The following is a 16,398-nucleotide window of genomic DNA, read 5'->3' on the forward strand; positions in this document are numbered from 1 at the left end:
TAAAATCCAATCAATCTCGAGATTCTAAAATCTAATCAATCTCGAGATTTCAAGTGTTGCTTATATATGTTTCCCTTTTGTTTTATCAAGAATTTTGATGTTCTATGTTGTAAGCTTTCTCGTTTCTTGAAATAAAGTAAGTGTTGATTCAATCTCTGAAATTTATTTACCATGAGCATTCAACATAAAAGAGAAAAGCAAAAGAAAACGTCATGAAATTTGTTAGTTAACTAAATTAACTTTTAATACTTAGAGAAAAATTTAATTTAATACGTAGAAAATTCAAATCTGATGATGAAACAAATGTGAGTTCTATATTGCACTGGAAATTAAATTAAATTACAACTCAAGAGTTGCATAGTATATAAAACAATTACAAGATTATGTATCTATGGTTCCTTACAAGAAAATGACAAAAAAAAAGGTACAAATTACAATATGTATGTCACCATGTATCATCTTTTATGGTGAATTTGTAATTACAATTTTTTTTTGTATATAGTGTATATATGTATAATTTATGGGTCAGCCCCAACTTGTGTAGTTGGGCCAATCCCAACTTGTAACCAATGAGAGGGATTTTCAGAATTTTTATTCATATCCTTTAATTCACTTAGCTTACCTAATTTCAATTTACTATCTGCTTCATCATCTTCTACATTTTGTATTGTATCATTAATAATGTTGTTGTTACCACTATTATTATTATTATTATTGTTGTTGTTGTTGTTGTTGTTGTTGTTAGTATTATTGTTATTTATGGTTTCATCAAGGTAGTAGTTTTCACTACAACTATGTTCTTTTGCTTCATTAGGATTACTTCTCCATGGATGCAAATGAATTTCTGTTGAGACCTCAAAGCTCAATGGATTCATAGGGTCTCGTCTAATTTGCGACATGTCATCGTGTGATATTGGAATGTTGAGATCTAATGTATCACTTGATTTTCTCAAGTTTGATCTTAGATTTATTTGATCCATATGGCCATTGAAATTAAATTTGGATGTTGAATCTGGGGAATTAGAGGTGATCCAATGGCACCTTTTATGCCCACCTAAAGCTTGTCCTGTGGAGAAAACTCTATGACATATTGAACATTCATGGATTTTTGATTTCCTCATGGATTTTGAACCTTGTAATGTGACTTGATCATCTTGTGTTATATTCATATCATTATCATCAATTAAACTATCATCTAGTTGATCTTGCTTGGCTGCATAACATCCTTTAACCTTTTTGTGACTTGCCCTATGTCCACCTAGGGCTTGATGAGAGTTAAAGACTTTCTTGCATGCTTTACATTCAAACAATCCTTTATTAGAAACTCCTTTAGCCTTGTTGTCAAAGGGTCTCACTAATGGTGTTAGATAGTTCATGGGGTTCCTAACTCTCTCCTCCTCCTTGCTAGCCGAGGCACACGACTCCTCAGGCTCAGCCAACGACATGTCAACCTTCGCGTTGGCTAAATCAATAAGGCATTTTGCAAGGACAAGATCTTCATCTTCACTTGATGGATAAGTTGAAGTACTATTAATGGTTCCAATTTTTGTTCTTAATGACCTTTTCCTTTTAGACCATCCATAGCCTTTTCTTCCACCATTATTAATGTAGTCCTCGCCCTCTGAACAGGGCGAGGACACTAGGGACTCCGCGTCTTCTGAGCTACATTTTCCATGTTCAAGAAATGATTTCCAAGATGAGAATTCTTTCCCACAATTCTCACAAACTCTATTGCTTTTTTGTCTATTAGGGTTTGTTCTTAATTGATATAACCTCTTATTACCTCCCTTAACACCCCCTCCAAACTTATCTTCCCAATCACTAGCTGGATCATCATCATCTATGTTTGTACCTTCATCTCCAATTCCATGAGCTCTCATATGTCCACCTAGAGCTCTTCCACACACAAAACCTTTCTTGCAAACTCTACAATAATGCTTAAAAATTGGTTGTTGTTGTTCTTGATCTATACAAGCCATGATGTTCTACTTCAAACATGAGTGAGGATATAATTTTAGTTGAGAGAATGAAGAGGTGGGGGATTGTGCATGCATGGGAGAGTTTGTTGTTCTTGTACTAGAAGTTGTTGTAGGGTTGGACGGTGAGAAAAAAATTAGTCCTAGTTTTTAGTTGGAGTAGTGGTTTGTGGAGAGAAGTTTAGAGGTAGAGAGAAAAATAGGAGTGTAAGTAAAAGTGGGGAGTGAGAGTTGACAAGTGGAAGGAGAGTAGTAAAGCCTATGGGAGTGAATTTACAAGTAATTAATTTTATCACAAACTTTTTATTAAACACTAGTTATCTCAAACAACCAAATGGATGGCAGAAATAATACATTTCTTCCTTTGTATTTGTAATTTTGTATTATAATTATAATACATTCCGGATCGAAGAGACCATATATAAACACATGCACATAAATATTATTAATTTTGAATTCCCTTTTCTTTTTTTAGTTCTTGTATACTATTTGTTTTTAGTACATATTTTTAAAAGATATTAAGAGTATAAATTCACCCAATAATATTATTGTTTATAAGAGTAAGGATTAGTTCTAGTTAATAAGAGGTTAAATATTTGTTTGCAATACATCACATTGGATGTGTTGATTTAAAAACTTATAAAAATTAATATGAAGATTTGACTTGTGTAATTCAAGTTCTAAAATATTCTTGATAAAAAATAAATAATATTTTTTTTAAAAAATTATAATTTATAATGTTCAATATTTGTTTTAAGTGAAATTAAAATCATAAATTCACTATTAACACCCCTATAATTGTAATGGAAAACCGATAAGAAGTTTCCATATAGTAAAAAAAAAAGCATCTATCTATATATAATCGGAGAAGAAAAATAGCATACGTGTCAGCGCCACAATTAATCTTGAAATTTTAATATTTAAAAATTAAATCTAAAAAAGAAATATGACTTTTTTTATAAAAAAAAACACATGTCAGCAAATTCTATCCACATTTTCACGTTGCTAAAGAATAGGATTTGATTAACTAATAAGCAATTTATTTTGAGTTTTAAATTTTAAACTCAATTATCTATTTTTTGAAATACATTTAAAAAATAAAAACTACCTATTCAACCGAATCGAAACTTCCTTATGCTTTTAAAGTTCTAATTTAAAAATCTTTTAAATTAACCAACAATAAATAAAAAAGAGAGACCAACTAAATAATTCCATGTTTCTTTTAAATATAATAATAATTTGGATAACAACGCATTTGAATTGAATATTTGAATTCATGGTTACATGTTTTTAATTTTTAATTCTTTTTAAAGTTTCCACGAAAATTGTTTGAAATTTGAATTTTCAAATTTCCTATTTTAAGATACAATTATCTTTAATTATATTAAATAATAAATTACAATTATAATTTGGATAACAACGAATTTGAACTGCATATTGGTTAGTTTCCACGAAAAATTGTTTTTCAATTTGAATTTTAAAATTTCAAATTTTGAAATATATTTTAAAAATAAAGTGAAATTTTTAAATAATAATAGAATAATAATAATAATCATAATAAAAATAATAATTTGGATATTAAAATATGATAAATTTTTTAATTAAAATTAACTATTTAAAACATCTATAGGTGATAGCGTTTTTAAAATTTTAAAATATCAATTAATTAATTATTAATTATATTTAATTATATTAAATAATAAATTACAATTACAATTTGAAAAACAAGATAGAAATTTAACACGGTTTCAAAAATTAACGTGACAGTTTTTTAAAAACTAAAACATATATTCTCTAAAATGGAAAATTTCATTAGAGAAATAGTTTACAAAATAAATTATATAATGCCTCACAAGTTCTACCATGAATGTACGTGTCCTATTTGAAATGTTACCAAACACGTAATTGATGTTGAAGTTAACAAGAAAGTTCGTAACAAGATTTTTAAAATGTTGGGCCTTCCCCTTATTTATTTTTATTAGTAAAGAATGAAAAAAAAAAAAAAGAGATTGCGCTTGTGACTCGGGATGAGGATCCATGTGAGGACATCAGTAGTCTCGATGCACGAAAGAAGTTAGAGAAAGGATTAAGAAGAATGATGTGGTTAATGATTTCATTTGTGGTTTATACAAATTTTTGGATAAATCAGATTAAAAATATTGAATTTCATGTTTATTTGATTTTCTCTTATTCTTTCTACCTGTTTCAGTGATATTTGACCATTTTCAGACTTAAAAAATGTATCTCAATGACATGTTTTGTTATTTCTTCAAAACGATATTATTGTCTTCCTTAACTGCATGCAATTATAGGATACTAATTGAATTGTCAAAGATATTCTATATATTTACATTGGATGATTATGTTGAATCTTTTGTCTTTTGTTAGTGTTATTGTTAATACATAATTACTATTACTTTACTTTTACTACTATATACGTATATACAAGATAAAGCATTAAATTTTTATAGTCATCACAAAATATGTTAGGTATTTATATTCATCACAAGATATATTAGATATTTTATGCTTTTGTACTTTGAGTTTTTTCTATCTGAGATTGAAGTAATAAACTTTTTTTTTTTTACTATTATACAAAAAAGAATAAGCCATTAATTGGCCAATTAGCTTTTCAAAATTTATTTTTGTTTATAAATTGATTTATTTATTATCTCACATATTTTAATGAACTTTATGTAAACTACGCAATTCTACTCTACTATTAATAAGAGAGAGACCGTTTTTGTTTGTTTGAAAAGAATTAAATGTATATTATTTTTTTCTATAGTTTTCATGTATTTAAAATGTAATTTTAAAAATATTGATTTAGTCTAATTCAATTTAACTTTGAATATTAATTGAATTGGCTCTAAAAAAATAAAATATGACAAGTATTTTGAAAGAGGGGTACTATTTATTTCATTTATTAATAATAATTTTATGCCATACTTTAAGAATTTAGTAAATTTTATGTTTACTAACTAATTATGTATTAATGTGCATATGCGGACAAACACATTTAATCAGTAAAATGCTCCATGCATGATGGAGTCTTCTTCTATTTATATTTATCTTCTTCTTTTTTTACAATAGTTGTACTATTAAATTTAGCAATACATATTTATTTAAAAATCATGTTTGGCCTTAATTAATTTTTTATTTATGTTATAGGTGTGTTTTTAACTCTTTTAAAGCATGATTTATGACATTTTTTTTATATCAAAGTAAGATATGTTACTGCTTCATTAGTGTAGGAGATTTATTAAAAAATTATTGGATTGGGTAGAGAGAAACACGATGAATGTTTCTGTTGTTCATACGATAAGACAAATACTATGGATTGTGTAGAGAAAAACACGATGAATGCTTTTGTTGGTCATGGGATAATGAAATTTATTATTTATCTTTAGTTATGTATTTCAATTTTAATTTATTATTTTCTTGATTGAAAATTCATAGAATATGAAAGAACAAAAACTTATGAATAATTTTTTGATATACAATTTTTATTTAAAGTATATTAAAAAAATTCATGCTACTTTATACTTTATTAATGAAAATATGTCAATTGTTAGAATATATGTTAGACAATGAAATTAATAAATTTGAAAAATATAACTGTCAATGTAACAACAAATTATATTTGAATGCAAATTGTGAAAAATACATATACAACAACTTTTTTTCCTCACTGATTTTGCATCTCTTTTTAATGATTTTTTCTTGCAATAACAACTAAATCTTATAGGATTAACCTTTTTATATTCATTTTCGATTCAATGTGTTTTTCGAAATTGATTTGGAAATTAAAAATTATTTAGTAATAAAATATTACTATAATTAGATGATTTTTTAAAAATTTCATGTAATCAATATATGAGTTCTAAAAAAATAGAAAGACAAAATTTAAAAATTTGAATATCATGCCTACAATTTAATATTTAATCATTTCATGTGAAAAATTAGATTTAAAAACTTACTAACAAGAATATATAATATTATTTCAATTAAACAGAATAAAAAATAGTAGACCAAACCTGTAAAACACATAAAGTTTTTGTTTTTTTAATCAAACTAAAATAAACAAAAAAAAAGTAATATTATCGTTATTAAAATTTCAACAAAATATATTAAAAAACAATAAGTGTAGCTAATTATAACTATAAACATAATATTAAATTGTGTATTAATAAAAATGATACTGTAATATGCACAAATAAATAAGTTAATTGATTTGAATAATTATTTTTTAAAATATACATTACAAAGTGAATAGTAAATTTTATTAATTTTTTTTTAATTTTAAAATCTGCACAACGCGCGGTTACATATACTAGTATTAAAAAAAAAAAAGTAGAAGCCCTAAATTATAAGGTATGCGGACAGAAAAACAACTTTTTCTGAAGGCATTTCTTTCTACTTCGTATGTATATGAGTCAGGCAGTCAGCCACTATTTTATTGAATTTCTTTTGACGATATTATATTACTAGACATAATGAGCCCGTGCAAGCACGGATCCAGTATTTGTTACTTTGTTTGTCTCAATTTATCTAGGTAATTTATAATATTTTTAACGTAATTTTTAAATAATATATGTTACGTCTCTTGTTTCAATTTATGTAGCACATGTGAAATTTTGAGAATTAATCACATTTTAATAAGTATTTCAAATATTTTAAGTTATTAATTATTGTGATTTATGAAACTCTTAGCGTAATTTTTAAATAATATATATTACTCACTCAATCTCAATTATGCAGTACATATGAAATTTCGAGAGTTGATTGAATTCTTAGTACTATTTACATAAATTTTAAATAATATATGTTACTCACACAATTCTGATTATGCAATACATGTGAAATTTTGAAAATTAATCAAATTTTTAATATAATTTTAAATTATTAATTAATATAATTTTTACAGTTTTTTTTTTTTTGTAAATTTCAAATAATATATGTTAATCTTTGTCCTAATTTATGTGATCACATGCCAAATTTTGAGAGTCAGCTAAATTTTTAATATTTTTTAAAAATATTTTAGGTTGTTAATTATTGTGATTTATAATACAATTTTTTCGTAATATTAAAAATAAGTTCCTTTCTTTGTAAATTCTAAAAATAGACCCTTAGGCCTTAGCTCCTCTTCTACTCTATTTTTTAAAATTTTAAAAAATAAGTTTGTTTCTCTGTAAATTCGAAAACATGATCCAAAGCTCCTTTTCTATTCCTTTTTCATAAATTTTAAAAAAAGTTCCCCTATAAGTAAATAATGGAACTTGACCTTAAGCTACTCCTTTTCCCACTTTTATATATATACTATATTTCTATCATATAGAAACGTGATAGGAGGACGACCACTGGCAAATCGTAATTATACTCATTTTTAAGGGTAAAATGTAATACAACTGTTTTTTAAGCAAATTAGAAGCACTCCTTTCTTTTCACTTTAGATATTTTGTCTTTTACTATGTAGAAAATATGTTGATTAGAACAACCAATATAAAAATATAAATTTACACTAATAAATACACTCTCTGCATTACTCCAGAACCATCCCTCTTACTTGTAAACTTTCCAAAGAAACAATGCAGGAAGATAATTGAAAGAATTGAGTGAAAACTATTTTTTGCCATCTATAGCTTCTTTCAATATTCTTCATCTTTATTTAATGAATATATTATTTGTAAACATTTGCAAGAGTCTCAATTTATGTGGCACCGTTTAAATTTTGAAAATAAAATAATTTAATTTTGATCGTAAATTTTCGGACATAAAATTTTTGGAATAAAAATTTCATATTTGAAAACTACGTAAAAATATTATAAGTCACAATAATTGATACTTCAATATATTTAGAAAGTATATGAAAAAGTACGATAAAAAATAACTTATTTTAATCTCAAAATCCAAAAGGTATCACTTATTTTAGGAAGACCAAGGCCATTTTGATAACTTTCAACTATATCCAATTTCTAGAATCATACGTGTTTGCTCGGCTAAGAAAATATAACACAGACACGACAACATATGTCTAGAAACATGCATACGTAAAAAAAGGTATGTAGGCTCAGTGAAACTTTTATCTATACTAAAGCAGATGGAAAAACGAATAAAGAATTTGGCAAAATTAAATGATGAATAGACTGAAGACTGAAATGTAACCAATGTGAAGATGAAGTGACTACTACAATAGAAGGTGAATATTTGTATTATGAAGTTGGTATCTCTTTTCTCACATTGCCATTTATCTCTAAATTTTGTGGTAATGCTTCTCTTGAACCAAATGTTCCAACATATATTAGTTACATGCATAGTCACAGGTAAGAGTAGTGCCTATTGCTTTCATTCACTCCAATCTTATAGGTTCAATTGCAGTCGCTCATGTTCCAATAGGAAAATTATGTTTTTTCTTGAAGATGTTTGTTTAGCCTGCCCTATTATAGTTTTCTTTGGATGGTTGAATTATTTTTGTGTATTACTCTAAATTATTCAAATTGTTAGTTTGAAGGTATTGATTATAAATTTACACACAAATTTAATACTCTCGTTTCTTTTTGTGGTACTCATGTAGAGATGGTATGCAAGTTTTAATTTTTATTGGTTCAATTTCTTTCCATTTTACTAATTCTTTTAGCTAAAAGTAAGTAGTTTCACGTTATTTACTCCAAATTTGTTCTCTTGTGAATTGAAAATTGGCACATTTTTCTTTGATGTCTGCAAAAAATTTCTTCGTCGCTCTTTTATTTATAATTTATTGGTTTTTTTTGTGTGGAATTTCATTGGATATGTTTATGTTATTGTTGTTTATTGGTTTTTTTGTGCCTTTGACTTCTCCAACAACAAACACTGACAAATGAAATCTAGAGGACTTGTAAATATTGAGAGATAGTATAGACTATATCTTTCCTTTCTTGTGTTAAGTGAAAATTACAACTGTTTACCATCATGGAGCCAGATTGTTGAATATTCTAGCATAAGAATTTAGGAGAGACTATATAAAATTAAACCTTGTTTAATTCTGTTTTTTATTTATTAAAAAGGAAAAAAAATTATCAATTAGAAAAAGATAGTACGATATGTGGACTTTTAATTTCTATCAATTCATTGCTTGGGTACAATATTTCATTCTATTGTAAAGCACTATAGTTGTTACATAGTTCTCATATATTTTTCTAAAGCACTTGGCTTACAATATACCACCGCTGGGATAATTGACGTACGATTTAGCATTTTGTGGTAGGTGTTTATTCCGATTTGATTATAGTTTGGGAATTGTGTTGATAAATGTTGTGGGCATACACGAATAGTCACCTGCAAATTATAAAATGGATACTCATGTTGAGGGTGTGAATAATTTCCTTTGTCCTAAAGATACAGTGGTTTTTTTTTTCTTTCAAAGGCATCTCAATGTTCATGTAATTCCATTATTGATATTTTCACTGTACTATTTCATTGGTTCACATATTAAATTATTGATGTTAGTGAAAGCGCAAGAGGGGGGTGAATTGCTATTTTTTTCGATTTTCTTCTTGTGAGTAGTTGACTTGAGAGGAACCTCGATCGACTACAAATTGCAGACAAGTATGAATGGAATCAAAAATGTGTAAAGTAAACTTGACACAATAATTTTTATACTGGTTGGGATCCAATGTGAATCTTACGTCCAGTCCCCTTGGGTTACAAGGGTATTCTCTTCTAGCCTTGGTAACTTTTGATGAGAGTACAAAGTTGAGTGTCACTTTACAGTTTACACTCTCTTTCTTTTCACTCTTCTATTTTGATACAATCCCTTACCAACAATTTTTATCTCTTCTCTCTTTTTTGTTTACACAATAGAACTAATGCTTATCCAAAGTAGAGTAGGGAGCGGTGAGATGATTCAGACTCGTTGTACAATCTTTCCACTTGCAGTGTGATGTCTTTATATAGGGTCGAGACTTGAATCTGGTCCTATGAAGAGATGGCAACCCAAGAGATTTAATCCTTGGAAAAAAGGCAAGATATCCTTATTTTCCAAGAATAAAAATTAAGGCGTATTCATTGATTTAGCCTTAATAGCTTGCAAACAGCCGTTTGTGATCCATTCCTTATGTCTCTACTTCAGTAGCTTTCTTGATTGTATATAGCCGTTGGAGATCCCTTCCTTTCTTGTTTGATTCATTCTTGCAGCTTCCTTGAATTGTATGTAGTCATTTGGAGATTCCTTCCTTTCTTGATTGATTCATTCTTGCAGCTTCCTTGATTTAATATGGCCATTGGAGATCTAATCAAGATCTTACACTTTTCTTATTTATTGACAGCTGGTTTGTGATCTTCCTTGATTTGCAATCTTCCATGATTTGTGCATTTCAGATTTCAGCCTCCTTGATTAATGATCTTCTAATTGATGATCTTCAATCTTGCTGTGAGAATCTTCTTCTTATTTGATTCTTTCCTTTTTGATTTGTCCTGAAATAGTTAAGTTGATTATCATCAAAACTTTTCACTAACAAGTTAGCTTATATGATTTAATTTTTGTTCTTTTTAAAGATATGTTCCTTCAAGTACTAAACCATTAAAAAGTCATGTTGCTGTCTTTTGCCTTATCAAATAGAAGTTCTCCCTATTTTAAGAGTTCTACTAATTACTGGAAAGTAATATTAAATAGTTTTAGGAGAGTTGTAGTTGTTTTGTTCATGAGTCCGTTTTAGTAATGTTGGAATTTGAAGATATGTATTTGGTAGCTGCATCTGGTTCATTATTGTGTGTGATTTTTCTTTTTTTCTAACTATAGATGAATTCAATAATGTCGGTGATTTATTTTGCACTACGATTTTACCAAATATAAGCTTGTTGGTAGCTTTCCATGCTTGTGAAACTAATCAATTAAGACAACCAACCAGTTAAAAACAAATCAGTTTGTAAAAAGTTTAGCTAAGACAACATTTTCATTCTTTTTGATATATTAACTATTATAGAGTTTTTTTAATTATTTTTTCTTTTTTTTTATGCGTACTGAAATGCCTTGTCGACCTATGCTTTTATATCAGGATGATGTATGTGATGCATGTCAGCTGTTAATAAAAGGTGGTCTCAAGGATGAAAATACTATTGTCTTTCATATATGATGGCACTGCTTACAAGTTATCATTAATAATCCTGCTGGTGAGGATGTTTACAAAGGAGTTCCTAAGGCAGATGTTTTCCGTCATCGTTTAGTATATAACTAAACTGTATTCCTGTCTCTTGAGGCAGGATTACACTAGAGATGATGTTAATGTGGATAACTTTTTAGTTGTTCTCTTTGGTAACCAAACTGCTCTTACTAGGTACCAGAAAGATGGGAATAGTGATCCAAATGATCATATTTACATGTTCTATAGTGATCATGGTGGCTCTGGGGTGCTTGGTAAGTAGCTTATTTTTGCCTCTTTTGATTGTTGCTTTGCTTTCTATATCTTGCGCTTTTATGCTAATTTCGTAATGAAAATTTTGAAGGCTTGAATCGATAATGTCACGTCTTTTGAATGTTAATGACTATTGTCTCAGTGCTTTCTACTATTTGATAAAAATATGATATCTATTCATTCTTTATCATATGTGAAAGATTTAGCAGAGGTAAATGTGAACTGAATATAATCCGAGGTTTAAATGGTATTATGTATTAATGAAGTTCAGATACGGAAGGTGGAGATGTGGTCCAGTTTGAATATTCAATGCGCACACAGGCATGTTAAGTCCACTTTCTTCCCTAACATATATACATTTTTCTTCTCATAAACTTGAACTAGGGATCACCTTTTATTGTGATGAATGTGTGTGTATGGTAAATATTAGGTAAGCATTAGTGTAAATAATAAAGGATTTACATAGCTGTATCAACTGACTAAACAAACATAAAAGCAATTCATGGTAAGTTCTTATTTATACCAGATGGATGGTGTCGTTGATTTTCCTAATTGCAATCCTATTCATGGTAAGTTCTCATTTAACAAATTATATTAGCCCGTGCTCATCTTTCTCAATTGAGAAATTCAGAAATCTATATTTTTCATGAGAGTCACGTAAAAAAAATACATGATTAGCATCAGTACTCACTTTTTGTTCAAGCTAGAAGCTTGAAGAGTTTTCATTATTCAATATCTTCCTACACTTTAATCTAATATGTCCTCATGCATAATATATTCCTATGGAAATGCCACTAGAATATCACCAAATGAAGTAAAGACATTGGAAAAAAAGTTAGGCTTTATTTTCATAAGACCTCAAAGGCTATTGTGAGTACAGACAACTCATTGTACACGTTTTTTTGAATTACATCAAAATTTAGGCTTCTGAAATACGTTAAACTATGGTGAGGGTGTGATTGTTGATTTGCTAGACACTAGAATATACTCGAACATCCTTCATTTAAAGATAAACTAATGTATTCTCTACCTGCCGAATGGAAGGGAGGGTGGAAGTTTAATTTCATGACATGTAATAACAAGCTCATGGAGCATGAGACTTTTTTTGTGTTTGATTACTTCAAACATGACATTTTTTGTAGGCATTACAGTGTTGAGAAAATAATAAAATGTCAGCTTTTCTATGATACCTACAATTAGAAGAAAGAAGACGAATGAGGCTTCGAAGTGAGTGTTTTACCTCCGTTAAGCTTTTAATGTTTACTTTGAATGATATAATGTGTTTTGAGTATATATTTGTACTACTAGGATAATAACTATTGATATGAGAAGACTTAAGGTAAAGAAATATCTTGCAGTACATTGATACAGATTCATAGTTCTGACTATAAGCCAGAGAGAAAATAGTTGGAAGAAAGAGCTAAAAAAGCAAATGAGAAGCTCCTGCTTTGGGAATGGAGGTACTTCTATTTTTCTATTTTGAAGAGATTCTTAGACTTTTAGTTACTTCAAATTTTTCTATATATTTCTGTTATTTCTAAAAATATTATTATGCTTATACGAATAGGCCTCAAGTTGAGGTGTTAATTGTAGTACAAATGAAAAATTGAAATCATAATTTTATGAATATGTAAACTCCTCTATGAGTACATCCCTTTGAAGTTTAGGCTAAGCAAATACCAAATTGAACTACCACTGAAATCTTTGAGTCATTCTGAAAATGAATGTCATCTTATGACTGTTGAGTATGACTTCAATAATGTCTCTGGTTTGCAACAATAAAGTTCTATAATAAAGCTTATAACAATTTTAGATTTGCTGCTAGCTCTCTTGCAAGTGTTTGTCTATTAGGGAGCATCGTGAATTGAGCATGAGAGAAATTCTAATGATGTATTTATCGTAGTATTTGTACTTCTGGGACTTTTATGTATTTATAAAAATAGTTCAGCAATATTGTATCATGTTCTTTTATTTGTATAGCAACAATATTTGTTCATTATAATCAAACTATGATAGAGAAAAGTTGTAATTATTTTTTCAAAATCTTACCTGTTGGGCCCGTGCATAGCATGGGCGTTTCAGATCTAGTAATATAAGAAGAGGGAATAACCAAGCACCACAAGTCAACATGTGTTTCAATAAGAATTACTATAACCAATATATTTATAAAAAGAAATGACATATAAAATGAAATGGAGAGGAGTATTAGTTTTTGAAAATGGTAAAAACTTTAATAAAAAGTACTATAATTTACAATAAATTATAACTTAAATTACTATATAAGAAGAGGGAATAACCAAGCACCACAACCAATATATTTATAAAAAGAAATGACATATAAAATGAAATAGAGAGAGTATTAGTTTTTGAAAATGGAAAAGGACAAAACACATATGAAATTAAAAGACATATAAAAATAAGTTGGTTTAACTCTCAAACATAAAAAGTAACATATGTTATTAAAAACTTTAATAAAAAGTACTATAATTTACAATAAATAATAACTTAAAATATCTACAAGACAACAAAAAAAAGACTAATTTTTGTACTGCTTCTGTCACATAAATTAGGATTGGGATGATTTTAAAATTTTAATTTTGGTTATACATTATAAAATAGCCGAAAAATTGAATGATATAATTTTTTTTAAAATAACCGAATGAATCGTCATATCGATAACCCTAATGTTACTTCTACTCTGTTTATTTTTACTTAAATTGAGAAAGATATGCTTTATTTCTACCCTCAATCTTATCACTACATTTATTTGCTATTTAAAATTGAAATTAAAAAGACAAATGACAAATAAGTTTCTATATTAGCTCATTTATGAGCAAAATATATTATAACAATCTTTACTAATTTTATAACAATACATAAACTATACTCCCTCCGTCCCATATTAGATGGGTACTTCCAACTTTACACGGTGATTAAGAAATCATTAATACATTGGATGACTTCACCATTTTGCCCTTTGTTTATATCAATGCACATTGAAATGAGTTACAAAAAATACACATACAATATAGGAATGGTCATATTAATTGTAGGGGTAAAATGGAAAAGAATTAATTAATTCTATCCTAATTTAATAAGTGCTCAAATAATATGATAAAAATATTTTTAGTAAGATTCTCATCTAATATGAGACGGAGAGAGTAACAATATAACTTTATTAATGTTGGGCCTGGGCAGCGCTCGGGCTTTCTTTACTAGTATATATATATATAGCTAGAAACACTCATATTCTATTTTCTTTTTTCATCAGAGTGTATTTTCTTCTTTCTTTTTTAAATTCTCTGTCGAACTGTAATTTGTAACACAAAAAATTCTCTTAATTGATAATGATAAATAACATTTTTCTATAGTAAAACTATTTTACATCAACATAGATTGTAATACGGGACTGTTGTATTCTTAGTTAAAGATCTCGCGTTCAAGCGCCTAAATGGGTGCTCTAAAAGTCATTTATTGATTCGATAGATTACGTGTTATGAATTGATTGGCTATATCTATGTAGCCTCCTCCACATATTTTTTTAAAAGTCAAGTTTAAAAAAATAATTAAAATACGCGTCTTTGTATTTGTAAATTTGTATTTGTAAATTTGTATTATAATTATAATTCATTCCAGATCGAAGAGACCATATCCCCTAAATTCGCAGCATTTCATTTTCCTTCCTTTATATTTGTAATTTTATATTATAATTATAATTTATTTCGGATATATCAAGTTTGTCACGCTCCGAAAGCACCCCTTAGACGTGACCGGCGTACTTGACCCCGAAGGGGTCTCATACAAGCCTCTTAGCATTCATAACATTTGATACACAGAAATAGTGCGGAATTTAAAACCTTTTCTTAAATCCAAAATCATCAAAACTTCATTTTAAAATATTTGAAACACATCGAAAGTCTATTGTCTCACATGGACATCTAGACACAATATCCAAAACATAAGTAGGGTCACGGCCCTTTACAATCGAAAAGTCTAAAAATAGTCTATTACATGAAAGAAGTGGAACATAAAAGTACTTGTCCTCGATCTATGAGAACATACCACTAAGTCTTGGAGGAATCTCAATCCAAGCCCTTGAACTAGATGGATAGCAACTCACTTGCTAGAACGACCTACACTTGTTGTAAAATAAGAGAAATATTGGTTAGCACACAAAAATGTACTAAGTATGATGACCATGCAAAAATCATTCTTACACGGACATTTTTCTTTGGAAGTCATGCATATGCCAATTTTTGAGAAAACCTTTATGATCATAAGTAAAAGAGGCATAATACACAACCATATCATCATACAAGTCATTTCATCACATTAAACCTTTACCTTAGGTAACCCCAATGCCATACCTTGTGCAATGTAGGAATAGCGTCTCATACCACTATCCACACTAAAGTACCACATTAAGAATATCAAAAGTGAACTTACATTCATCCTTTCACATTATTCATACATAAAAGATATAAACATTTCACAAGACATGACAAGAAAGTAACTCATAATACAATCCAACTATAGCATGCATTAGTACAATTAAGCATATAAGAGTCAACATTTTCATTAGCTTCATGTAGAGCACTTTCATTCATTAGTCATTAAGACTTAGAGAACTCACTATAGCCCTCTTGAAGCCTACTCGTGCCATGTATGGATAGCATCCCATACTACTACCCACACTTCATAGAACTTCTCAAGAAAGTATAATGCACTTCTCACATGATGGGAATAGGCGTTTAACCGACATAGACCATGAGAGTTAAGTCATGGAATCCGATGTCGTATGACCCCACACCGAAGAAAGGTGTTCTACTTGCCTAAGGTAGAACTAGGTAATATCTTAGCTTTGGTAAGAAAACCACTGGCTAATATATATCTTATGTGGGCACATAGTTATGGGATAGAAAGATGTTCATTGGAACCTTAGCCTAACATTGGGAGAGTTTCCATCTTACCATATTCACTCGGTGCTTAGCCTCCATTCTCATAGAGTAGTTCATTCACATTAACATCATTGT

At 28.4% G+C, this 16,398-nt stretch overlaps 1 protein-coding gene across 1 annotated transcript; it reads right to left on the bottom strand.

Moving 5' to 3' along the window:
- Positions 1 to 486: 486 nt before the first annotated feature.
- Positions 487 to 2,017, bottom strand: LOC125831268 (zinc finger protein ZAT4-like). Its single transcript, XM_049510464.1, has one exon. It carries the CDS (start codon positions 1,977 to 1,979, stop codon positions 519 to 521), a length of 1,461 nt encoding a protein of 486 aa, XP_049366421.1. The 5' UTR covers positions 1,980 to 2,017; the 3' UTR covers positions 487 to 518.
- Between the last annotated feature and the right edge of the window lie 14,381 nt (positions 2,018 to 16,398).

Source organism: Solanum verrucosum, unplaced genomic scaffold (assembly GCF_900185275.1).
Source record: "Solanum verrucosum unplaced genomic scaffold, falcon-dt-bn FXZP01000049.1, whole genome shotgun sequence".
Lineage (NCBI taxonomy): Eukaryota > Viridiplantae > Streptophyta > Magnoliopsida > Solanales > Solanaceae > Solanum > Solanum verrucosum.